Source organism: Arvicola amphibius, chromosome 6 (genome assembly GCF_903992535.2).
Source record: "Arvicola amphibius chromosome 6, mArvAmp1.2, whole genome shotgun sequence".
In the NCBI taxonomy this organism is placed as follows: domain Eukaryota; kingdom Metazoa; phylum Chordata; class Mammalia; order Rodentia; family Cricetidae; genus Arvicola; species Arvicola amphibius.
The window spans coordinates 121,085,420-121,112,035 of record NC_052052.2 but is presented as its reverse complement, the minus strand read 5'-3'; the positions used below and the strand labels follow the sequence as shown (position 1 = coordinate 121,112,035).

General features: G+C 38.1%; 1 gene segment (V, D, J or C); it reads right to left on the bottom strand.

Moving 5' to 3' along the window:
* Positions 1-1,719: 1,719 nt before the first annotated feature.
* LOC119817441 lies at positions 1,720-26,616 on the bottom strand. The segment is given in 8 exon segments: positions 1,720-2,209; positions 3,984-4,028; positions 7,303-7,350; positions 10,501-10,548; positions 13,170-13,499; positions 17,241-17,296; positions 26,080-26,383; positions 26,487-26,616. Coding segments are annotated over 8 exon segments (1,017 nt in total).

Here is a 26,616-nt window from a genome sequence, read left to right as displayed (position 1 = left end):
GGCTGTGGTTTAACTGCCCGTATTTTCTCTTCTAACACTTTAGCTACACTTTGTGTTGCCCCAGTCAGTGAGGGTGGGTTTGACTTTGAGCTTTTTCCAGGAAGCAACCACATTGACCAAGCAGGTAGACAAAGATGCCTGAGAAAATGAAGCCATCAGCCACAGAGCAGCAGCCTGCACACCATCAACCTCCAGTGTCCCCCTTCCCCTGCACCTGGCACTCTTTCTGTACGGCTGAGACGTGAGAGCCAGGTGGACTCCGGAAGAAGGGTGCTGGGAGGTCTGAGACCACAGGAGGCACTGCCTGTGTCCTGGCTACTCACCCTCCCACAAAGCTGCTGCCTGTTGTCAGCTTCCAGTCTCTGCATCTGCTCTTCCACTGCAGATGCAGTTCCATGTCTGATCAACTCACAACTATCAAGGAGTTGAACAAAATGCAATTTATGCCCTGGCAGTGCTGACACATGCATGAGCAGCCTGTATATGACAGTTGTGTTGAACTTGTCCATAATGGGTTTCATGGTCTAAGTTGATGAGGACGACTGAGCAGGCCTCTTCCTCCATCAAGGAGTTAACATAATTTAAATCTAGTCTCTGAATCTTGTTCATGTATTGTTCCAGTGTGCAGTAGCTCTGTGTGCTTTCTAACAAAGCCAGCTTTGTAGACTCGTGCTGATTGTAAGCAATCTTTCCAATAAGAAACTTAGATATCATTTTAATTCAAATGTAGAAGCTCTAACTTTGAACTGTTTTGGACCTATAGCAGAGCATAAGGGAACAGAGCTAGGCAGAGAAAACTAAACTGAATGCTAGGAGAAAGAAGGACAGAGTCAGAGAGAAGCCATGGAGCCAATGCCAGAAACAGACTCTGGGAACTTTCCAGTAAGCCGCTGCCCACATGGCGATACACAGATTATTGTAAATGGGTTAAATTAAGATGTAAGAGTTCGCCAATAAGAAGTTAGAGCTAATGGGCCAAGCAGTGATTTAAATCATTTGGTTTCTGCGTGATTATTTTGAAGCTAAGCAGCTGGGAACCAACAAGCTGTCTCCCTCCTTACAAGAGAAAGTTCCCTTGAGCAGTTCCTAGTCTGGTGAGGAAGGTTTTCCTGAGGAATACCTTGTTTCTGCTCCATAAACAAATGCTTTAGAAGGAAATAGTTGGGCTACTGAAGCCAGGCAGTCTGGGCTCAAACCTAGCTGCAGTTTTTATAAGCTGCATAGCTGTAGGAAAATTTCTACCCATCTCTGCCTCACTTTCCCAACTCCTCTCTGGAGTTTGGGCCACTCTCCTGGCAACAGTGAGGCTTGGGAAGCATGATACTGTTGTATGTACAATGTAAAAGTTGACCACATTGCTCACATCCTGCTAGACCTTTTCCTGTTTCCATGGGAATGGCTTAAGCCAAATGAGCCAGGCCTAGTTTTCCCTGGGAGAACAATCATTTGGGCTTCTGCACTTGGCTGCAGCTTCTAGGACCCACTGCTCCAGAATATTGTCCCAGCCACCATCTTAGGGACAAACTTAGGAGTAGAGTTTTGGACCTTGTTATGAACAAGCATTGCATGTCATAACTAGATTGCCGTGTTGCTTTGCACCTTGAACTTTCAGTCACTGTCACAAATAAAAGCACACATCATATCAAAGGTAGACATGATTTTTATTGTATTTAGCAAGCAAAGCACAGAGTTCAAATTCCAATTAGGTTCTTCGGAGCATATGATGTAGAAGCTTTTAGGGCATTATCTGGTTGAAGGTCATGAAGTAGTCTAACTAAAAGTTACAGTTTGTCTACATTGGGCCTGTGATGCTTTAGGATGTTGGGTAGGTGTTGGGGGCACTGGGCACTGAGAGAAGATGGGTCAGGATGGCTGGGTGCTCCCATTTGTTGTAAAGCTGATCAGTTCCCTCCCTGTTTTGAAAACATCTGTATAGTAGGATACTAAATTCCTCACATGTGACCTTGAGGAGCTCAAAGCAGCAAGCACATCCAGCTAGACCCTCATAAGACATTGAAGGGCAGAAAAAGGATACACACAACACGACCCTCCTGTTGAATCATCCATCATGAAGTTTGGCCATCACGATGGACTGCTGCTCTTCCACACAGACAGAAGATAATGAAGGCCAAGTGGACCACACTCTTGGAGAACAGGCTGAGGTAGGTGTAGAATGCCAGGGTGTTGGTAACTTGAAGCTGCAGCTGATCTAAGAGAATCTTGTAGTTAGTTCCATCTGCTCTTTTGACAGAATAGCACAGACAAGTGACTTTTTTTCTGGTGACCTAATTGAGTGACAACACCTAGCAATCTTACCAGAACCAACAAGAGGACTCATCTTGAAAGTCAGATTGATAACAACCCCTGATAAATTCATTTATAATCTTACTACTACTGAAAAGAGAAATTGCCCTTGGGGTAGATGGATCCTTTTGAAGGTTAAATGGGGGAATAAGCTTAGAATTCTTCACTTTCAGTGTTTCTAAATAAAGCAAATAATATCCATCATGTACAAAGCAAATTATAAACAATATTCTGACATCTTTGCCCATGAAACTTTAATCTTTTCAATAAGTTGATGGTTATTGGTGAAGGAATTATTTTCATTTCCATTTGCAGAGGGCACAGAAAGGTAGTCTGCCTAATAGGTACTGAGTAAGCACAGCTGAAGTCTTAGTCCACAGAAGTGACTTTAAAGAACTGTTTTTGCAACTCCAAGTGTAACTATCACCCCAGACAAAATATAAGCATGAACACTGAGCAGAGCATCTGCAGCATTGTAGATGCTGCCTGCAGTGCTATCAGGAGTAGCTGTTCATGGGAAAGCAATGGCAGCACAGCAGGGTACATGGAGATTCTAGACGAGGGCACTTCAGAAAAGCCTGAAGGAACTTGTCAATCCAGACTTCCCAAGACTCTCACCGGTCTCTCTCAAAGCTCTCATTAGTTTATAATAGGTAACCGGAACCAAAATACTTTCCAGTTTTATAAGAAATATGTGCTGTCATCAATGAAAACAATGATGGAATTGAAAAACCAAAATAACCACTCAGTGAGTCAAGGCCACGTTTTTTTCTGCATAAGAGATCTCAAATAATGAATATTACAAACTCTGTCCTTGTTCAGGCCCATTCCTCATGTGGTACCTCAGATTCTTAGCTCATGGCTTTGAGAATATGGACAAACAGTCAGCCCTATAACAAAAATATGAGTCTCCTTTTGGTGCATATGTAAGGAAACTAGTACTCACTATGCTTACTAAATATAACTATGCTGGACACGTGACATCTAGACACTCATTGCAATAGCTGTGAATTTAAGGTACTATTCTCCATTGTCAAATGAAGAAAATTTTGCTTACACAGCAGAATTCATTCATGCATATATGTGTACATTGAACATTAAAATGACTGGACCAGTAGTCTGATAGGTGTCCGTCTGAAGTCTATGTTCTTTCCAATTCATGTGATATTGCACCATAGGCAACTTCTTACACCGAGTTAGAGGGAAAATACACAACTGAATAAATGATCCGATTGCCATTTGATGATCTGAGTTGGAACCCACCTCCCAGATATGGATTGTGACATGTCCAGAGGACGTAATATTTGCTTACACATCTGAAAACTGGAGGAAACTATTACAGTGTATGAGAAGAGTAAATAAAGAAGTATGCAAGTTAGACACACAAAATCCAAATCAAGGGCCTTTGTCTAAAATGAAATCTGTACGTGCAGGAAATATGATAAGTACCAGGATTAAAAAAAAAACCTACTAAAAGATTCTGTAGCCTCTAATTAAAGTCATACTGTATGAAGACCAATTGTTGACTAGGAAGTAATGGGTCAAATTATACTATCACTCAGTTTATCATGCAATTCCAGTCATTATGACTTTGATTTAAATCAGAGAAGTTCAAAGTTACAAAGATTAAGGTCGTGTTCTCTATAATAAAATAAAGGTAAACAGACAATAAGACATACCCTTTCTTCTTTCCAAGCAAGCTTCCAAATCAGTAGAATTATTAACTAGAAGAAATGAGAACAAGTTCTAATGAGTTATCATGGCTATTATCTGACATGCTCTGTGTGTGTATGAGAGAGAGAGAGAGAAGGAGAGAGAGGGGGGGGGGGGGGGGGGAGGGAGAGAGAGAGAGAGAGAGAGAGAGAGAGAGAGAGAGAGAGAGGTGGGATTCCCCTCTGTATGCTGTGAATATGTCTTTATTACCATTGGTTAATAAAGAACCTGCTTTGACCTATGGCAGGGCAGAATATAGTGAGGCAGGAATTCCAAGCAGAGATAAAGGAGAAAAGGAAGTGGAATCAGGGAAATGCCATATAGCTGCCAAAGGAGAAAGATGCCAGAACCTTACTGGTAGGTCACAACGTCATGGTGATACATAGATTAATAAAAATGGGTTAAGATATAAGGGCTACACCTATGCTATTGGCCAAACTGTTGTAATTAATATAGATTCAGTGTGATTATTTGGGTCTGGGTGACTGGAAAATTGAGAAACAGTCTCAGTTTACAAAATGGCGCCCACCATCAGGGGCATGGATGCACATAAGATCTAAAAAAAAAAAAAAAAAAAAAAAAAAAAAAAAAAAAAAAAAAAAAAAAAAAAACAACTTTTTTTTTTTTTTAAAAAAGGGCTTCTAGGCCCACACACACAAAAAAAAATGGGAGCTAAGTGAAGTTTGTTGGTAGCCACATTTTTAAAGATAGGCTGTGTTTGCAGGCAGAGATCAGAGGCACAGTTCCTTTAAGAGAAGGCTTCCTGACACAGCATTAGCAGCAACAAAAACTGCATGGCTTCTTTAAGAGACATGCTGGCAGTGAGAACTGGTCTGCCTTTTTGCAAGGTCCCACACTTACATGGAGTTTGTGAGCAGCATGTTACTAGTTGCTTAATGGTAACATAGACCCACATCCCTGGAGTTGTGGTGATGAGCATGGATAACAGAGGTGGTGTATATACCTCTGCCATGTTGGACTGAGTAGAGCCAACAGGCAGGGTCATGGACTTGGTCCTAGCCACGCCTGCTTAGCATTACAAAAACAAAAACAAAAACAAAAAAGGCGCTTCTAGTCAGAAATGATTACAGATATACAATAAAGACAAATTCAGACAAAATTAACCTCTAAATGGTCACAGAGTATTTTTAAAAATGTACGTAGGTTTTGGAGAGAGAGGAAAAAGAGTATAGACAAGAGTACAGACAGTCATAGATTAAAGCAGTAAAGGTAATAAATCTTAAAAAGTAGTAAAGTTAAAAAAGCCACATAAAGATGAAAAATACACAAAGAGTCTCAATTATGTATATTATTATGTTTTCTTTGAATTTCAAAGAGACATTTTATTGTATGGGCTGCTAAGCTAAACCAACATATATATTTTAAAGATATTTTGACTTCAAAATTTTAAGTCTAAGACTATGTTACTTTGGAAAAGAGGTTCTGCATTTGTTTCCACAGAGATGGGAACCTGTGGATTCCTTCCAGAATAATGTGGTTTGATGGAACAAGACCCCTGAAAGGTTTTATGAACCCTAAAAGTACTTCACCCAGAAAGCGGTAGGAAACAGTTTGGAGAAAACAATGCCCAAATTCCTAAAATGATTCTTTATAAATGATTTTTTTTCCATTTAAAGGGGATATGATATAGAAATAAATACTTTGCATTGGTATGAATTTTGATCAATTGATACAATTTATGGTCAATTATATTATGTGTATATTTCTACTTTTGTTTAAGATATTGTGTTTATACAGTTTATTTAAAAATGTAGAGTGTAATTAAAAATTATGAATTAATAGATAGTCATCTATAATAGCCAAACTAGTCATGTTAGTTAGATTTTCTAAGTGTACAGGGGTGTATTTTGGCTGGTAATTTTTAACACTTCAAAGACCTACAGAATATGTCATTTAAAATATTTTAAGAACTTAGACTTTTCTCGACAGTAAGACATGTCTGCTTCTGGCAGCACCAATTACTTCAGAGAGGTTGATGGGCATTAAAGAAACTCGTTATGGAATTTGCCTTCAATATGACAAGGAAGACTAGCTAGCCATTTGGGCAAGAAATTGCTCTTGCCTTGACTGCTTGATGGTATGCTATATGAGGTGGACATGCAGGATCCACAGATAAATGACTGCTAAACTTACCAAAAGAAGGACACTATATATAATGTCCAGACATTATGCAGGACACAGAGGAAAATGACTGACAAACTGCCAATATAGGTAAAATAGTCTTTCAAGTTTCCTGCTTCATGGAAATGTCTGCCAGTTACTCTAGGCCTGTAGCCTGAAGATGTCTGTCCCAACATTACAGAAGAACTTTGGGTGAGTGCCCAGGCAGTGAGATGTCTCTGTTGATTCTAGAGTTTTGGAAGTTTCTTATAATGCACTTCCCCTTTGTATTTTGTGAATATATTTTATTGCCATTGGTTAATGAAGAAGCTGCTTTAATCTATGGCAGGGCAGAATATAGCAAGGTGGAAAATCCAAGCAGAAACAGAGAAATAAGATGGAATTAGGCAGATGCCAAGTAGCTGCCAAAAGAGAAAGACACCAGACCCTTAACCAGTAGGCCACAGACTCATGGTGATACATAGATTAATAGAAATGGGTTGATTTAAGATATAAGAGCAAACTAGGAATACTCTTGAGTCACTGGCCTAACAGTGTTGTAATTAATATAGCGTCTGAGTGATTATTTGGGTCTGGGTGGCTGAGAAACAGAAAAGCTGTCTCAGTTTACAAAATGTGTGTGTGTGTATGTGTGTGTGTGTGGGGGGGAGATTGATCTCATCAGACATAAGTGATAATGAAGGCTCATACTTGTAGACTGATGATTGCTATACCAAGCAATGTATGAAATGATTCACATTAATTGTATTTAATTCCACAGTAGGACTTAAATGAGTTAAATTCTGAATGACTCCATGTATAAGAAAGAATTAGGCTTTAAAGATATAGTCAAAAAATCTTACATGATTTCTTTAAGACAGGTTCTTTGGGAAATAAATTCATTGTTAAAAGTGCTTGTCTTGAAAATGTAACAATCTGAGTTTGATCCTCATAACACATGTAAAAATGTTAGACTTGGGTACATTCTGGTAGTCACTATACTGTATAGGCAAAGAAAGAAGAGCTGCCTTAGGCTAACTGGCCAGGCAATCTAGCTTAATTGGTGAGTTCCAGGCCAATGCAAGACCCATCTTAAATAAAGTGTATATGTACACATATGCACAGTTTCTCATGAGGCGAAGGCAAGAATAAATTAAAACTTACAATTTTCATGTCTCAGAACACTTTCTCTGGGATTAATAGTTGTGAAAGCTGAAAGAAATTAAAGTACTAGTTAGTTATTCATGTTTATTATTTGAAAGTGTGTGTATGTGTGTGTATTAATACAAATGCAGTTTGTATTAATTGATGCAGAGACTGGAGAAGCCATATTAAAAAAATATAAACCTTGCAATTCCCAGAATAATTGATGTTACTCTGAAATTCCATAAAAAAACAGTTGTCACCTGTTTTTGCACACAAAGATTTCAAAGTTTGTGAAGTATACATTATTTATTTTTCACCACATCTGTGACATTATAGTCCAGATTGCCTGCTTTTCTTCTGTATTTCTACATCCAACCACAAAATGTGCCACAGAGCTGCGCCAAAGATATGGCCACTGGAAGAAAGTCCAAATTTGCCTGATTTTCAGACTTTCGCTCATTAAGCTGCTATGTCGTGTTCTACCCACCATGAATGTGTCTAACCTGAGAATCACTGACAGAATCCCACGCCCTTGGGGTAGTCTGACGTAGACCAGTTTCTATCTGAGCAGAGGAAAGCAGTCACAGCTTTCTAATCACTCATTTTCCCAAATTTCCCACTTTTGTGCTTGTTTGCTGGAGGGGAGATGCTTGTGGACAAGCACATCTGTATTAGTAAAAGCTGCTGTCTGTCCTGTGATCACTGCTCTACCAGGAACTGGCTGAGTGCATCCTAAGCATCCACGTTTTATTCTTTGGTAACACTAAAGTGAGTTGAATTCTAGATATCTGAACTATAAATTAAAAAGTTTTAAAGAGCTTATATAACTTGTAAAAGTGAATGAGAGGGTCAATATTTAAAAGATAGTGTGGATTTAACAGATAGGATATGTGGGAAATATTTTATAAACATCATAAAACTTATGAAGCACTTATAGTTTTCAATCAAAATAAGAACTATATAGAATACTTGTTTGAGAAAATATTACATTTATGTATCAATAAAGAAAAATAAGCATGAATACAAATTCATGAATTCTGGTAAATGATCAAGAGATTAAACCCAAGAAACCATGGGGTAGGAGAAACTGCTAAGTTAAAATGTATTCAAAATGTCTCAAAAATGTATTCATTGAAATTATATAATATTATCAATCCAAGGAAAGATACAGACAAGAGACACCTAGAATCCCAAATGTATGTGATTGACAGAGTCAGTAATGTAAATAAAAACTAGATAAGACCAAGTAAATTAATAGTGAGTTATTTACAATGGACAGACCATCCAGACACTGCAAAATCAGCAAACTTCGAAATTTAACTTTACTTCAAAAGGACTTAACAGTCATCCAGAGAATATTATATTTAACTCATTGAGAATACACATTCTTCTAAAAAGCTCATGGAACTTTGTCCCAGATAACCTTTTAGGCCATAAAACTAGTGTTAACAAATAATAAAAGAAACAATACATTTTATCTTATCAAAAACACAGTGGGACAAAACTAGGTAAAAGTAACAAGCGAAACTAAAAAAGTATACAACTGTTAAGAAGATTAACAGAATGATATGGAATGACTAATGGGCCATTAAATAAATCTGGAAAGACATGTAAAATATTCTTAGATTTAAATAAAAATGAAAGAAATTTATTAGAAACTTTAGGATATTGCAACTATACTACTGAGAGGAGAGTTTATAGCTACCTGTGTTTTTCTGAAACAAAAAGAATAAGAAATCTCAGATAAATAATTGAAGAATTCACTTTAATGCATTTAAAACGGAAATGGTGAAAACTCAAAGCAGTGGGTGGCAGAAATAATAAACCAATCAGAGCGGAAAGCAGTGGGTGGCAGAAATAATAAACCAATCAGAGCGGAAAGCAGTGGGTGGCAGAAATAATAAACCAATCAGAGCGGAAAGCAGTGGGTGGCAGAAATAATAAACCAATCAGAGCGGAAAGGAATGAAACAGACTAAAAGAGCAATGCAAAGAAATAATGCAACACAGCTGGTTCTCTGAACAGATAGGTTTGACAAACTCCTAGCCAAGCTAGTCAGAAAGAGGGAGAGAGACGGAGTGAGAGAGAATCAATAAAATGAGATGTAAAAGCCAACCTTTTAACAGATACCAAGGAAGTCCACAGAATCACTGAGGTTATGAATACATAAATATGATTTTTTTGGTTTTTTTCGAGACAGGGTTTCCCTGTAGTTTCTAGAGCCTGTCCTGGAACTAGCTCTTGTAGACCAGGCTGGCCTCGAACTCACAGAGATCCGCCTGCCTCTGCCTCCCGAGTGCTGGGATTAAAGGCGTGCGCCACCACCGCCCAGCGAATACATAAATATGAAAGAGGAATTGTGGATTCCAACAAGAGTGGAGAAGAAGGGCTAGTGGTGGTAACCAGAGGCAAAGAGGAGCAAAGTGAAAGTACACATGCATGAAAATGGTGTTATAAAACCCATTGTTTTGTACACTAACAAAACAGGGGGGTTCTGAATTGTGTGTAATTGCAGGTCATGGACTACAGCTACAATGTCTTTTGATATGAGGCACTTTATCTTTTTCTAGATGAGTAACTCTTGGTCCTCAAGCCCTAAATTTATTATCCTCAAAATTGAACTATCCTATAAAGAATACACTGTTTTCTCTTTATTTCTGTGCATGTTTCTGTAGCCACATTCTGGGGAGAGACAAGAGAAGCCTGTGTAGGTTTTTTTTAAGTATCTGGTTCTCTGAATTGAACTTGGTTGTTGGTTTTATTTATCAATGTTTATAAACAATGCTAGAATAACTTGATATCAGTTTTCTCAGTCATTAAATGATAGGTGAATGGATGTGTAGTGGGATGGTTGGATGGATAGATAAATGGATGGATGAATAAATGGATCGTGGGGTGGTTGGATGGAATGATGGATGGTGGGGTGAGTAGGTGGATGGATGGATGGATGGATGGATGGATGGATGGATGGATGGATGGTGGGGTGGTTGTATAGATGGATGGGTGGATGGACTAGGGTCTTCTTTGTAGTCATTCAGAGCATCTCACTGAACTCTCATTTGTTAATTTGCTATGTTAATATGATGACAAGGGAATGACTGATTTCTTAAATGTCACACAGTCTGTTCTACAAAATTCAGTTGTTCTGTCTTTTCTGCTGAAAGCAAGGTAGATTCAAATGTTCAGATGAGTAAGAGGAAGAAAATAAATACTCACCATTTTCAGTTTTCAAATAAGCTTCTGTGGGAGTAATGGTGTTGGAAACTAAAGGGAAAAAAGCAAACATCAGTCAGCTATCTATGGCTATTACTTTACAATATATATATATATTTGTATATATATATATGTATATATGTGTGTGTGTGAATATATCCATATACCTATTTGTACACATTTGCATATTAAATATAATGTCAACAGAAAGACAGCCATTAAAATATGAGCCTTGCAATCCCAGAAACATTAGTTGCACCACATGTAATTCTGTGGGTAACATTCATATAAGATGTTTCTACATGTGAACATGTTGAATTCACAAAGATTGCACCATTATCATAATCTCAATGTAAAACTTCATAAAACTTCCCTCCCAGACCCACTTTTCTTATGTACTCATAGGTACTAGAAAAGCTTCTGCTTCAAAAGAGAGGATGTACAAATTCATGCTCAATAGAAAAATATGCAAAATATTAGTTGACATGTGGGCTTGCATATACTTGACTTGATGTGTCACACTGTGAAAAAAAATCAAGCCTGGTCTATCCAGTAAATTCCAGGCCAGCCATGTCTAGAGTAGGACCCTGTCAAAAAAAAAAAAAAGAAAAAAAGAAAAGAAAAGAAAAAGAGATAAAGAAAAACCTGCTAAGATTTCAATTCTTTTTACTATAATATCTGAAGGTTCCAGTGCAGTTATTTCTTGGGATGAACAGATAATCCAAGTTATATTTCTAGTTTCCTTTGTGAAACTTGAGACAGGGGTACCTATGAGTTTTTTAAAAAACAAAAATAATGTGCTTTCTTATTTTAAATAGTATTAGAGAAGCACACACCTGTTCTTTGAGCTTATTCTTTTGCTAAATGTGTTCTCATAGGTGTGGATTTCTTTTTACTGTGGAATGTTACTGAAGAACAAGTTCTGTGTGCATTAAAATGGATTTGGGTGTGTTTGGCAAAAATGTAAATACAGTCATGTTTGCTTTACTGGCTCTAAAAATCTATTTTTATCCTTTTAGTAATTTTATTATCTAAAAGATAAACAAAATCTCTACCAGCATGAACTTATTGAGGTATGAAAGAATAAATAGGGTTACTAAGAATATAATCTATGAGTTTCTAAACTCTCTCAGACTAAGGTAATTGCAGTGTTAGCAATCAGCTTCATGTCCTTTGATAAACATGTCATTAAGTATTTTTTTATCAAGACAAACTCCACAAAACAAAACGTGTTCTCAGAGACAGCAATAGAAGTTCTTTGCTGAAAGCTGTTACCAGAAATGCCTTGATTTCTTTTCTGCATAAGGCACGCATGGCAAACACTTTTTTCAAAATCCATTGTAAGTAAATTTTAATAACTGGAACCTCTCTTCTGCATGCATTCATCAAGTAAACTAATAGAATGTCTATGTTAACCTCCAGTTTTGTATATTTGCCTTGCCTTTATCTCTTTAAGCTGGAAACTGAACATGGGAACTCTCTCATAATGATTTGCTATGCTGTGGCAAACAACAACTTCCTTCATTGCTATTAATTTGTTTTCTCTTCATAAAAACCCTAGGTAAAGGTGGGCATCTTTAGAGACTTCACTGGCCGCTACTGAAACAAAGTCTTCCAGAGGACAAAGACTTAATGAGAACATGTAATGGGTGAATGGCAAAGATGTCCCCATGTTTTGTCCTTTGTGTATTTCTCTACGAGATCAAAAGGGTTTGTCAACCACATGGGAAAAAATAAAGGATTCTGTTTCTCTGTCGCTCTGGGTCCTTAGGTATGTTTTCAAGACTCAGGATAAGAACACACCTGTCTTTGTCCACTCAGCCTTCTGGCTAGCTGTGTCTAGGACATGGCTCCTGAATAATGCATGGTTCTAAATGATGCGAAACAGAGTGCAAGCTCTTTGCTGAAGCCATGGGGTCACTAACTCATCCTATTCACCCACATCTCACTCAGAGCTGGCATGCAGGTGACACTGCAAATGTTTACCCAAGTGGCTGAAGTTACAAATGGCAAGAGAACAACTCACCATGGAAAACAGAAACGTGTTGTATATGTGAGCCTCATCCACTCTTAAATTAGGAATGCTATGAACAGCGACACGTAAAGCAAAAACCAGAATCCTCAAGGCTGCCATAAATCTTCAATGGCCAAATAGTTCTACTTTTTTTATTGAATATGAATTTTTTTTATATGAGCACTATCTTGTCAGTTAAAAACTAAATGAACTTAAAGACAAAATTTAGTGCATTTATATTGAATTGGGAAGTTTTGCTTATTTTAAATGGTGGAACATTTCTGAAAAGGTGTGTATTGTTCTTGTGTCTGAATCAAGTACAGACAGCAAAAGTGGAAACAGCATTTCAACATTTCATGCACTGAGTGGCTAGATGCCTTTAGATATGTTGTTTCATTTAATGCATGCACCAATTCTAAAAAATATTTTGTTTAGTATTTGCATATTTTACATAGTTCAACTGAGGCTGAGTAAATTTAAAACAAACATTTTGCTATTTTTCCTATAACATTCTGTGAGACATGCCTGGTTTTGTGTTTTTAATATATGTAGTAAGATTTAAGAGAGATTCATTTTTTATCAATACATATTATAACAATAGGATCATTCCCTTTTACATATTTTTTCCGGAAACACATTTACGTTAATATAGACATACCTTTATCTACGGGAGGAAACAGAATCTCTTGATCAACTCCTCTCTGATTGTTTTCATGTTTGACTATGCATCCATACTCCTTATTCATTGAATCTTCAGCGACAGTCAGCCAACTTAACTTCATGTATGTATCTTTAGTCTTCATGGTATTTCCCTCTTGAGATTCCAGAACCTTATCGCTACCCTTTTCTCTCCAATATACACTTATAACATCAGGGAAGAATTTCTCGAGGAGACAAAGGTATGTCCCAGCCTTATGGAGATTCATTTCCGCAACAGAAGGGAGAAAAGTGGTAGGCTTGGGGAAAATGTCTGAATCAAAGCGTTTGCCTGTAGGAAAATATAAAACCATAATGACCAGATGGCAAAATATCTTTAAAGGTGCAGTAGTGGCAAGTATATTGGAGGTAGTCAGCAATCATTTAATTGGATTTCAAGCCTTCTCATATGGAGAGAATTTGTGCCTGATACTGTAAACCTAGCCCACCACTCTTGGCTGGGGAGGAAGTCGACCCTAGGAGAGCCTCTTACTGCTACTTCTCTGAACCAGTGTATCTTCTAACTGCATTCCAAATGCCTGCCCTATGCACACAGCTGTGCATGGTAAGGAATTTTCCCTTTGCAGCAGATGGAAATCATTACAGAAGGCCACAGCTGGTCAAAATGCAGCGTACAATTGACTAGCGGGTGCCTAGCCCCAATTCGTGCATAACCTCTACACCTAAGACTCGGGGTACTTCACAGAAGGAGAGGAATGATTGTAAGAGCCAGAGGTCCAGGGTATCTGCTGGCAGTGTCTTCTATATATGAAAGGGGAACTGCACCCAGGAAGTCTCAAAAATATGGTTGCCTGAACAGAAACTGAAGAAACAATAGCACCAATTGGTATGTCAGTTTGAATGGGAGAATTCTCACAAGGTCCCTCTTCATAGATGAAAAACTACAGACAACTAATGGCTGCTGAGAGAGGGAGAATCAGGATATTTCGTAGGTTATTCAATCCCCGGTAGTCAGCCCTAATCATATACACACGCTAGCAACACCAAAGGGACTCAGAATGTTGTATTTCTAAATTCCTTCTATCTGTCTGTGTAAGAATTAAGGATTAGGAGGCCATGAACATGAGAAGGAGTTGGGAGGGGACATTTGTGGAAGTGGTGCTAGCGGAAGGAAAGGGAGGAGTGGGAAGGACGTAAATACAGTACTCGTGAAATACTCAGAAAATTAAAATTATAAAAGAAAACAATCCAAAAATAGTTAATATGTGTTTAGTAATTATTACTTGAGACTGTAGAGCCTCTACAGTTGATGCTTATTTCATAAATATATTGATAAAAGATTAACTGAAAAAATGCTTTTCTTTTGTTGTGTGATAACTGCTTTGGAACATAAGACAATCACGATACCACAAAATGGTGGGTGATTCCTCCTGAATACTCAGGACTGAGATGTTTTGCGAAGTGGTAGATGTGTAAGTCAGGTGATGTCTGGAAACTCTGCTCAGATGTAAGGACATGGCGGCATTTCTCAACTGATGCTGGTGTCAATAGAAATTTAAACTTTGCTTTCTTTAAATTTTAGAAATCTGATATTATAAGTACTAGTTTTACTAAATTATCTGTTATATCTTTATTAAAAATTAGAGTTTATTCAAATTAGAGTGGAAAACCTCTTTTTCTATAGTTAGCTACTGGGAAAATAAAGGTCACCACACCTTCACCTTCTTCAAGATGAATTTTAAATTGTAATAACGTTTGGAAACGGGGTATTGGTGTTAGAAAGTATCAGTATGGTGCATATCCTGACTGTTCTAATGTGAGATCTGTGTTAGGTATGGTCCCTATATTTGCATTACTGAGTTCATATGAATCTATAAGGGATAGTAACCTGAATTGTGGAGAAGTTAATATTTAATTATCTACCAGACTCAGGTAATGAGCTAGATAATTTCCATATTTAATTTCAAATAATTCTTACAATACCCACTAAAGAGGGATGCCATTGTCTTCACGACACAGGGCAACATGAATGAGAATATGAATAATTTTAAGAAGAATGGTTAGGTAGAAGCTTCATAACATAGCACCAAGTAAACACAGTTAGATCCAGTATCATGAATCTACTCTGCCCAGATTTTTGTAAATATAAATAAAATATCCTGGATAATGGCTATGAATGATAGTAACAGGTGTTTTTTGTTATTTATGTATCTTAACAATTCTCCTATGATCAATAGGAAATTTCATAACTATAAGAAGAAATCTGTTCCCTTTAAAGATTTTTTGTGTATAAATAAGTTCTTAGCCTAGCATGTACTTATACTTTTTAAATATGTATTTACTTTTGATAAACCAGTAATAGTATTCATGTATTTGAACAGTTAGTACATAGACAATGAATAATACCTTTAGGTTGATGATTCAGATGAATTGAACAATTGGCATCTAGATGAATTATAACATGATTTCTTATTAGGATCCAATTCCAACTGATAAAGGCTTGTATTATTTCACAGGCAAATTCACATTTACCTGCAAACTCCTGACATGCTAGGTAAGAATTCTACAACTGTGCTGCTATCTCTAACCCCGGGATATGAATTATTAATGATGACCTCATAAGTTAGTCCTTGCTTGGAAAAGCTCCTTTTGAGTGAAAGATTCCTTGATGTTTCCAGAGCCCTGAATTTTAATTCTGCACTATACATCAGAATATGCTAACTTGTGTTTATGTTCATAGCCGTCTCATCATTAGAGTCACACAACTCTAAGTTGTACAACTAAGGAGTGCATTTCATGTAGTTTCCTTCTTTTAACATCTTCAATATTTCCATAAAATTTGATGCCAATACAGAAGTAAAAATGAGTCGTGTCATACTGTCTAGTCACATTATAGAAATAACCCAAGAAACACACCTTAATCATTTAATGAACGCATATTCAGAATGATCTGCATTATCTTTTGTGGGAGAAAGAGGCTAAATTTGGCTTCACAACAGAAGCATTTCATGTAACTAGGGAGAAACCACACATCTCAGCCCTAGTGTTTCCTCTGTGAAAGGAGATAAATAAATCTGTAATAATGCAGAATAATGACTGAAGGCGCACACACTCCTTAACACAATGTCTAGCTTTCAATTTTTTTCCTAACGCATTTCTCTCTTTAATGGAATGATTTGTGGCAGCATCCTCTAATTTTTCTTGGCCTGCACTTCAAGTATCACTCATCCAAATATGCTTAGACCAAAAAAGTGTTTCAGATTTTATATGCTTTGTATTTGAAAGGCTCATCCTAAATTTGGATTTTAAAAGCAATAACTACTACACAAATTAAGAGTGGAAAGGATTCTGGGAACCCAGGGCCGCCTGACTTTCTGGAAGCCACAGTCCAAGGTCTTGTGAGACCTAATCACAACACCTAACCCTTGGGGCAGGAAACTCTTTAAGGGAGAGTTTATGTCACATTTAGCCTTTTTATCTCTATCATTCCGAACAAAAACTGTTCATCAGCTGAGAGCATAGATGACCCAAGACAGATGCAAAGCCATGAAGAGTCTTTGCCTGGACCTGGGACTCAAATGCCTTGTGGAACATACACATTCCTTTAAATTGAGCCTTTTGTAGGCAGCATCCAAGTGTCTCAATGCCATAAACTGTCTGTTCTTGCAATACCCTAAGGTGTCAGGTAAAAGAGAGGGATGCATTGACCTCCTTAGGTATGTAATTATAATCACGAATAAAAATCTTTCAATTTTCTGAAGGAAGAAACATACATAGAGAAGAAATTAATAAAATTCCACTTTGAGGAGTACTACTTAAAAGACCTTCTACAGAAAAGTAGCTTTATATAGTAGCAATATTAGTGAATAGTCTTCACAAAATTCTAACTTCTACTTATGTGTATGCATTTTGACCAACAAAGGAAGAAGAAATTGCTTACAAAATAGCTTTATTTCTATTTTCAATAACTCATAACTGCGAAGTTGTGGACGGATATGGTTGATCAATTTCTAAAAATGAGAAGTCTCATTGGTTCCTCACTACTAAGTTAGCAATAAAGCAGCTTCCTTACCTGAGGGAATTACTATGAGCTTTGTCCCTTTTGAAAATTTCTTGGTCCATGTTGAGCTGTCACACTGCTCAGACCTTCTACAAAAACATGAGCCCTCTCTTGAGCTGCGGTATGATGAGCCATTTGGAAACTCTTTCTTACAAAGTTGACCTGGATTCCTTTGGAAAGTTTTGTGTTATCCGGGAGTTTGTAAGTTTCCATGTGAACTGACCTCACAAACTGTTCTCTCTTCTGAGGCAACAGTCACTGGAAAGTACCAACAAACAATGGGAAGGCTCAAAGCAGAAGGAGGCTGGGTCATGCCACAAACCAACAGCTTTCCTATGTCAGCAGGAAACATTCTGAGAATTAACTCCCAGATGCTTAATATTGCTGAAACTGCTAAGGTAATTCATCAAATATGCCTCTATTCTCAGAAATACCAAGGCTATGACTTCAATAATTTGGGGACTTCTTAAGGGAGAAAGCTCTCCAGCCATGACAATGGAAATGTAGCAACCGAGGATGCTGAACCAAGCCTTCCATGCTCTAAGAAGCCACACGATCTCTTGCCAACATGACTTATTATCAGGGTGGTGGCAACGAGGAAATGGTTTCTTTGATGATTTCTTGTTCTCCCTCATATAAGAAAATAAAATTATACAATTCTATCTTCCATAAAATTATAAATCCCTTATTTACACTAGAAAGTGGAAATTAATACTAGGTGCTCTGAAATTCTTGTGGGAAGACCCTGAAGGCAGTTCTGTGATATCCTGAAACTCACCTCTGGGGGAGAGGAATGGCCAGAAACCCCTGGAGCTCAGGAGAAGCTCCTAAAAGGCCTACCTGGCTACCATGTCATCCCCAGATCCGGCAGCCCAGGTTTAAGTTACATGAGCAGACATGAACTCTGTCCCTAAAGATGGAGGTTGGTGATCAGAACAACCATCTGTGAACAGTTGGCTCACAGTCACCAATGCAGATGGGAGGACAAAACTGTAGAAGAAATTATGTCCTGATTATGGTATTAAATGTAAATGTTTAAAATTTTAGTTTTACATATGTCAGTATTTTGCCTGCATATATGTTTTGTATAGCACGTGCATGCTCAGTGCCGCCAGAAGAGGGCATGAATGCCCTGGAACTGGAGTTACAGGCAGTTGTGGGCCTTTGTGTGAGTGCTGGGAGTCAAACCCAGGACCTTTGCTAGAAGTGAAAGCACTGTTGGTGGTAAGCCACCTCTCTAGGCCCCAGGTAACATTTGAAACCAAATAATAGTTTGTGCATTGAGTTCACAAAAGTTCATCTTCCAGAAATGTTGGTATATTTTAGTGACTTCTGGTTCCTAACTAGTTGGAGACTTCTATAAGAAAAACAAGCAGGCTGCTTCTCTATCAACCTATCTGTCTATCTATCTGTGTGTATGTATGTACATATATTCACATATACATATATATCTATCTTACAGATATATATGCATGTGTAAGAGAGAAAACTCATATACTTTCATAGACTGGTATCATTTTTATTTCATAAATGCCATCACAATCCAAGAACAATTCTTCATTCAGACTCTCCAGATGATTTGGACTTGTGCCAAGTTGAGAATTAAAGCTAATCAAAATTTTGCTGAAAGAACTTTAACTCAGAAATGATCATAAGAGAGGTAGGAAGAGGCACTGAGGCTGAAATACAAGGGCAGCCACATTTGTGGGTCACTAGCTCCAGATTCTCTCTGGCTCCAGCTTCCTCATTTGCAGTGACAATTTTGAGTTAAATGAGTCCCAAGGACCCACCCAGTCCCAACATCTGAGAATCCATGAAGGAGAACACTGAGGGTCCTCGGTGGTTTAGAGACTGTGAGTGCAGCTGAGGAGCAGGGATAAGAAGGTTTTCTTACAGGTTCCCTCAGATGATGAGACACCATGAGATCCCAGCAGGCAGAGTAGTATGTGACTTTGTCTGCTGTGATAACATTGCACCAATCAGTCCAAGAGAGGATCCCTGGGAAACAGATACCAACAGCAAGAATCGGATGAAGAGGCAAAGACACTACCTGCATCAATTGGAGTGAGATGGGTAGATACCAATGCAAGAATACATTCAATAACCTAAATAGCAATATGGCACCTCCAGAACCTCATAGTTCAACAGGAAGACCTGAACAACACAACCCAGAAGAAGCAGAATAAAATGACCTTAATAAAAGCTTTGTGGAGACGGTAGATATCCTTAAAGAGGAAATGAATAATTTTCTTAAATATTTGGAGAAAAAGACAAATGAAAAATTGGAAGAGGGGCTGGAGAGATGGCTCAGAGGTTAAGAGCACTGCCTGCTCTTCCAAAGGTCCTGAGTTCAATTCCCAGCAACCACATGGTGGCTCACAACCATCTGTAATGGGGTCTGGTGCCCTCTTCTTTTGTGCAGGCATACACACAGACAGAATATTGCATACATAATAAATAAACAAACAAATAAATAAATATTAATAAAAGAAAAATTGGAAGAAACCAATAAATCTCTTCAAGCCAATGAAAAACAATCAAACAGGTAAATGAAACAGTTCAAGACTTGAAATAGAGGTAATAAAGAAAACACAAACTGAGGGAATCTTATAAAATGGAAAATATGTATAAACAAACAAGAACTAAGGATGCGAGCATAACCAACAGAATGTAAGAGATGGAAGAGAGAATCTCAGGCATTGAAGATGTGATAGAGGAAATAGATTCATAGTTAAAGAAAACATTAAAGTCAACAAAGTCATAACACAAAACACCCAGAAAAAGGTCAAACCCAATAATGATAAGGAAAAGAACACCAACTCAAAGGCACAGAAAATATATTCAACAAAATCATAGAAGAAAACTTTCCCATCTAAAGAAGGACATGCCTATGAAAATACAAAAGGCTTACAGAACACAAAATAGACTGAACCAAAAATATCCCTTCACCACATAATAATCAAAACACCAAATACACAAAATCAGAAAGAATATTAAGAGTTGCAAATTGAAAAATGCTAAGTAACATATAAAGAGATACCCATCAGAATAACACCCAACTTCTCAATGGAGACTCTGAAAGCTGGAAGGTCCTAGACAGACATTGTGCAGACCCAGACTACTATACCCAGTAAATTTTTCAAGCATCATATATGTTGACAACAAGGCATTCCATGACAAAACCAGATTTAAACAACATCTATTCACAAATCCAGCCATACAGAAAGCACTACAAGGAAAACTCCAACCCAAGAAAGTTAGCTGTACCCACGAAAACAGCAGAAATACATAGTCCCACATCAGCAAATCATAAAGAAGGGAAATACAAACACATACTACCACCAACCCCCCCCCCCCAGGAATTAACAATCATTGGTCATTAATATTCTTTAATATTAATGAACTCTACTCACCTATAAAAAGACACAGACTAACAGAATGGATACAAAAACAGGGTCCATCCTTCTGCTGCGTACAAGAAACATACTTTAACTTCAAAGACAGATATTTCCTCAGAAAAATGGGTTGAGAAAAGAGTTTCCAATCAAATCGACCTAAGAAGCAATCTGGTGTAGCCATTCTAATAGCAAACAAAACAGAATTCAAACTAAAGGTAAACAAAATATATGAAGAAGGATATTTTATATTCATCACAGGAAAAATCCATCAAGATGAAGTCTGAAACCTGAACATTTATGCCCCAGATACAAGGGTGACCACATTTGTAAAAGAAGTATCACTAAAGCTTAAATCACACATCAAACCCCGCACACTAATAGTGGGAAATTAAAACAGCCCACTCTCACCACTGGACAGGTCTGTCAGACAGGAAATTAACAGAGAAACAAGGGAACTATCAGATGTTATGACTCAAATGTGCTTAATAGACATCTATAGAACTTTCTACCCAAACACAAAAGAATATTCATTCTTCTCAGCACCTCATGGAACTTTCTCTAAAACTGACCACGTATTTGGTCACAAAAATCTCAACAGACACAAAAACATTGGAATAACCCCTGTATCTTAATGGATCACCATGGCTTAAAGTTAGAACTGAACAACAATGCAAACTCCAGAAAACTTGGAAACTCAAGGAAACTGAGTAATGCTCAACTGAATCACCTCTGGGTCAAGGAAGAAATAAAGAAAGAAATTAAAGATTTCCTAGAATTCAATGAATATGAAGGTACAACATGCCCAAACTTATGGGGCACTTTGAAAGCAGTACTAAGAGGAAAGTTCATAGCACTAAATGTCTATATAAAGTAGTTGGAGAAATCCCACACTAGCCAATTAACAGAACACCTGAAAGCTCTAGAACAAAAATAAGCAAACTCAGCCAGGAGGACTAGACACCAGGAAATAATCAATTGGAGGGATGAAATCAATATAATAAAAACAAAGAGAACAATACGAAGAATCAATAAAACAAAGAATTGGTTCTTCTAGAAAATCAACAGGACAGACAAACCCTTATCAAGACTAACTAAAAGGCAGAGAGAGAATATTCAAATTTCAAAAATCAGAAACGAAAAGGGGAACATAACAACAGACACTGAAGAAATTTAGAGAATCATCAGATCAAAAACTTTCACTCCATAAAATTGGAAAATTTAAAAGAAATGGACAACTTTCTTAATAGGTTCCATATACTAAAATTAAATTAAGACCAGATAAACAATTTAAACAGACCTATAACCCCTAAGGAAATAGAAGTAATCATTAAAAGTCTCCCAACCAAAAAAGTCCCAGAACCAGATGACTTGAGTGCAAAATTCTACCAGAATTTCAAAGAGCTAATTCTAATACTCCTCAAATTGTTCCACACAATAGAAACAGAATGATTATTGTCAAACTTCTTTTATGAAGCTACAATTACCTGATACCCTCATTAGATCAAAGTCTATACCAATACAAAGCATTCATTTCTATATCATATCCCTTTAAATGAAAAAAAAAACATTTACAAGCAGTAATTTTGGGAATTTGGGCATTGTTGTCTCCAAATTGCTTCCTGTAGTGTGCTGCTCACAAACCCCATTCAAGTTCCTCACAATAGGACCTCCTGAAAGAGCCAGAGTATCCTGTGCCCCAGCACAAACCAGGAAGCCTTTTGTTAAAGGAGCAGTGTCTCTGCCCACTGCCAGCAAACAGAGCCTATCTAAAAACATATGCCTACCAAAAAACTCTAAATTGACTCCCATTTTTTGTGGGTCTAGGAGTGCTTTTTAAAAAGTTTTTTAGGCTTTATATGGTTATACATTGCTGAATGTTGGATGTCATTATGAAAATGACAGCTGAACCAATCTCGTGAAAACTCATGAACTCTAGACCGACAGCTGTGGAGCCTCCATGGGACCTAACCAGACCCTCCATATGTGGGAGACAGTGGTGAAACTTGGACTATCTGTGAAGCACCTGGCAATAGGACCAGGCTCTATCCCTGGTGCATGAACTAGCTTATTGGAGCCCATTCCCTACGGCTGGATGCTATGCTCAACTTTAATGCAAGGGGGAGGGGCTTGGTCCTGCCCCAACTAACTGTGCTTGTTGACTTCCCATGGGAGCCCTTACCCGTTGTTAGGAATGTATAGTGGTGGACTTGGGGGGAGGTGGGAAGGGGGAGGGAGGAGGGCAGGGGATGGAACATAAAATAAAATAAAAAATCATTTAAATTTAAAAAAAGAATAAACTCCTGAGCTACACATGGTGGCACATGCCTTTAATCCCAATACTTGTAAGGCAGAGGCAGGTGGATCTTTAGAGTTCAAGGCCAGACTGATCTGCAAAGCAAGTTTTAGGACAACCAGAGCTACATAGAGAATTTTTTTAAAAAAAAGTCATGGATGAATTCTAAGAGATTCAAACAAATAGCCGAATGAAATAATGAAGAGAAAGGCAGGCGGTGGTGGTGCACTCTTTTAATCCCAGCACTCGGGAGGCAGAGGCAGGCAGATCTCTGTGAGTTCGAGGCCAGTACGGTCTACAAGAGCTAGTTCCTGGATAGGCTTCCAAGCTACAGGTAAACCCTGTCTCAAAAAACAAAACAAAACAAAACAAAATAATGAAGACAATTCAGAATGTGAAAATAGAACTGACCAAAGTGAGAGAGATAGGGAAGAAAATTCAATCAGAAATGATGCTGGAAGTGTAAACTTCAGTCGGTCACATTATGAAAAGTAGAATGGAAAGTGTCATCAATGCATGATCATGTGGAGAACAGAAAATCAGAACTTGGAGGCAAGGTGAAAGAATTGGATCATTCGGTCAAAGAAAACAATGAATTTTAGCCACAAGAATGCAATATGAGAGGCCTTTGGGACATGCAGAAAAGAACAAGCCTAAATATGTGTAGAAGATGGAGGAGAATTACAAGCCAAAGATGCAGATATGTCTTGAATAAAACCATAGAAGAAACTTTACCAATGGAGAGGCCCACATTGTAAGTACATCTATTATTAATACTAATTACATTAATAATATCAAAAAACTGTCTTCTGCCTTGTACTCTGCTTCCCTGCCCTCCTCCCCTCTGAACTAAATATCTTACTATGTTGCTGACCTCAGTACCATGCCATTCTTTTCTTGACCTCCCAAATGTTGTGATTAGTACAGCCCCTACCTGAGGACACTTTCTGATACCCCATTAATTCTTTGAATTATCTTTGTGAAACGTAGCTCTCACTTCAATGGGAATAAGAGACGAAGTATTTTAGAGGGAACTATAAGCGATCATTGCGCAGGAACATGGGTTGAGATGGTCACAAATGCTGTGTTTCAACATGTGACAGTTTAATGAAGTTTCTGTGGTAATGGAACAAAAGAAAGTCATCAATCAAGGCACTTTTCAAATACTTTGGTGAAAATATTAAGCAGGTGGTTTATAGCAAAGTGAGGAAATCTGTAGTATGATTAATAAAAACCCAGAGACAGAAATTGGGGTTCAACCTGAAGGTCAGAAAAGCAAAACAACCAGCCACCCACTGGCTCTTACCTCTACCTCAGTCCAAAATGGTGATCCTGCCTCCAGGAATCTCAGAATAAGACTGTGTCTAAGAGCTGTCTTCTCCCATTTTATATTCTTCTCTAGTGCTGGGATTAAAGGCATGCACCACTACCACTTGGTTTCTAAGTCAAACTAGCATGGCTACTGGGATTAAAAGTATGTGTCACCCCTGCTAATCTATAAGGCTGATTGGTGCAGCTTTTTACTCTCTGAACTTCAGGTAAGCTTTATTTATTAAAATGCAAATAAAATATCACTGCAGATATCTCTACCAAAGGGATATATCTCTAAAAGGATTTATCTGTTAGTTACAAAAATACTTGTTCAGACACTATCAAGGATAATTAAGAGTTATTAAGTGGTAAATGGTAGTCCAGAATAATTTGACCTCAAACCCACAACATTTCCATTCTCACCACCATGGAGATTCTAGGCAGATTCCACCTTGGAACTTCAGTCTATAGAAAGTAGATTTCAAGGGAGTGGGAAAGGAATTTTTAGTTTTATACTTTTAGTGTTTGTTCCTTGGATGTACTCAATGATCCTACTACTAAACTCAGAATAAACATTAATTATCAACTATTGTTTTCTATATTGTTGCTTTCTGAGATGCAAGGAGATGTATTACTGGTTTTTGTTAATTTTTTTAATGGTTTATTTTTTATATTTAAAAATTTCCATCTCCTCCCCTCCTTCTTCCCCTTCCCTCCCCTCCCCTCCACCCATACCCCCCCCTCCCTCCCTCTCCAGGCCAAGGAGCCATCAGGGTTCCCTACTCTATGTTAAGACCAAGGTCCTCCCAATTCCCCCCAGGTCCAGGAAGGTGATCAACCAAGCTGAGAAGGCTCCCACAGAGCCCGTCCATGCAGAAGAATCAAAGCCCAGCGCCATTGTCCTTGGCTTCAAAGTCAGCCTCCACCATCGGCCACATTCAGAGAGTCCAGTTTGGTCTCATGTTCCATCAGTCCCATTCCAACTGGAGTTGATTTATTGTTTGAGACTTTCAGATTATATATATATATATATATATATATATATATATGTATATATATATATATATATATACACTAACCAACCCACTCAGTTATCTGCTTCATCCTAATCCCTCTCTCTAACCAACCCACCAACTATAGCATGCTGTTTTGTTTTGTTTTGTTTTTCATTTTGCCCTGTGACCTACTGCATTTCTTGATGCTATTGCTTCTTCTCATTATTTTCTTAGCAGATAAATGAAGTATAGGCATAGAGCTTTGATTCAGCTGTGATTCCAAGGCTGTAGACCAAGCTTTGTCACATTGAACCACTTCCCAAGCATTGTACTTGAGTCTCTAATATACCCCGGTAAACGGATCATTTACTTTCAGGTGAAATGGCCACTAGCTTTCTGCACTATAAACTATAGATTGTAATTAAAGACAGACCTCTCAGTTTCTGAAAATCTCCAGTGCTTGCAAAGGATCTAGGAAACTATAAAAGGAAATAGTCCTGTGGGATGCATGTCTCTCTTTATATTTTGCCCTCTCCTGACTTAATTCTAAATCATCCATTTGCAGCAAACCTCTGTGCAATGAATTAACAAAAGACCAGAGCATGCTGCAAGCTCTCCTTCCTGTATTTGACTAGCTCTCAGATACCCTAACTGAGTAGGAAACAGTGTGGGGCCATCCTGCCTTCATACTCCAGTCTCCAAAGCCTCACTGGAGAAATAGAACCTAAGAGGCTCAGGTGGCCTCTTAGCTGAGCATCACATGGCAAGTGGCTGTGCTTGCTGAGAAGGATGTGGGTTGGCGCAGGTGGGAGATGGTTCTTATGCAGGCTGTTCTGGAAGCTCTAATGTTGTGCTACGTCCAGACCGCACAGTAGTAAAAGGCTTCATCTTCTTTCTTCAGGAAATTTACTTTCAAGGTTGAAGTAGAAGTTTGACGATCTTTACTTACTTCAATTTTCTTGTTTATCCCATCTAAGGGACGTTGATTATAGTTTTGCCTGACATTTATTAGATAGTCAAACTGTTGATTTTCTTTCTGTCGGTACCAATGTATATCTGTGTCAATATGGTCTGGAGGGACTTTGCAGGCTATTTGGGCACTCTCGCCTATTGCTTTGGTGACTGACATTTCAGGTTGTTCCAACTGCCCAAGTCCAACTGCAAGCAAAGAGAAAATTCTCATAAACAAAGGAAGCAGCATTTGAAGAAACAGAAATGAGGATGACTTCATTGCCCCTTGCATGTCGAAATGTCTACTTACACACCCAGAGGTAGCAGAAGGTAAATCCACTCAGGAGCAACATCCCAACTGTCAGGCTGCTTCAGGAGGAGGCAGCAAGTAGTGTGTGAGCTGGAGTCTTAGGTCACAAGCAGGAGGGTGGGGCTGTCCC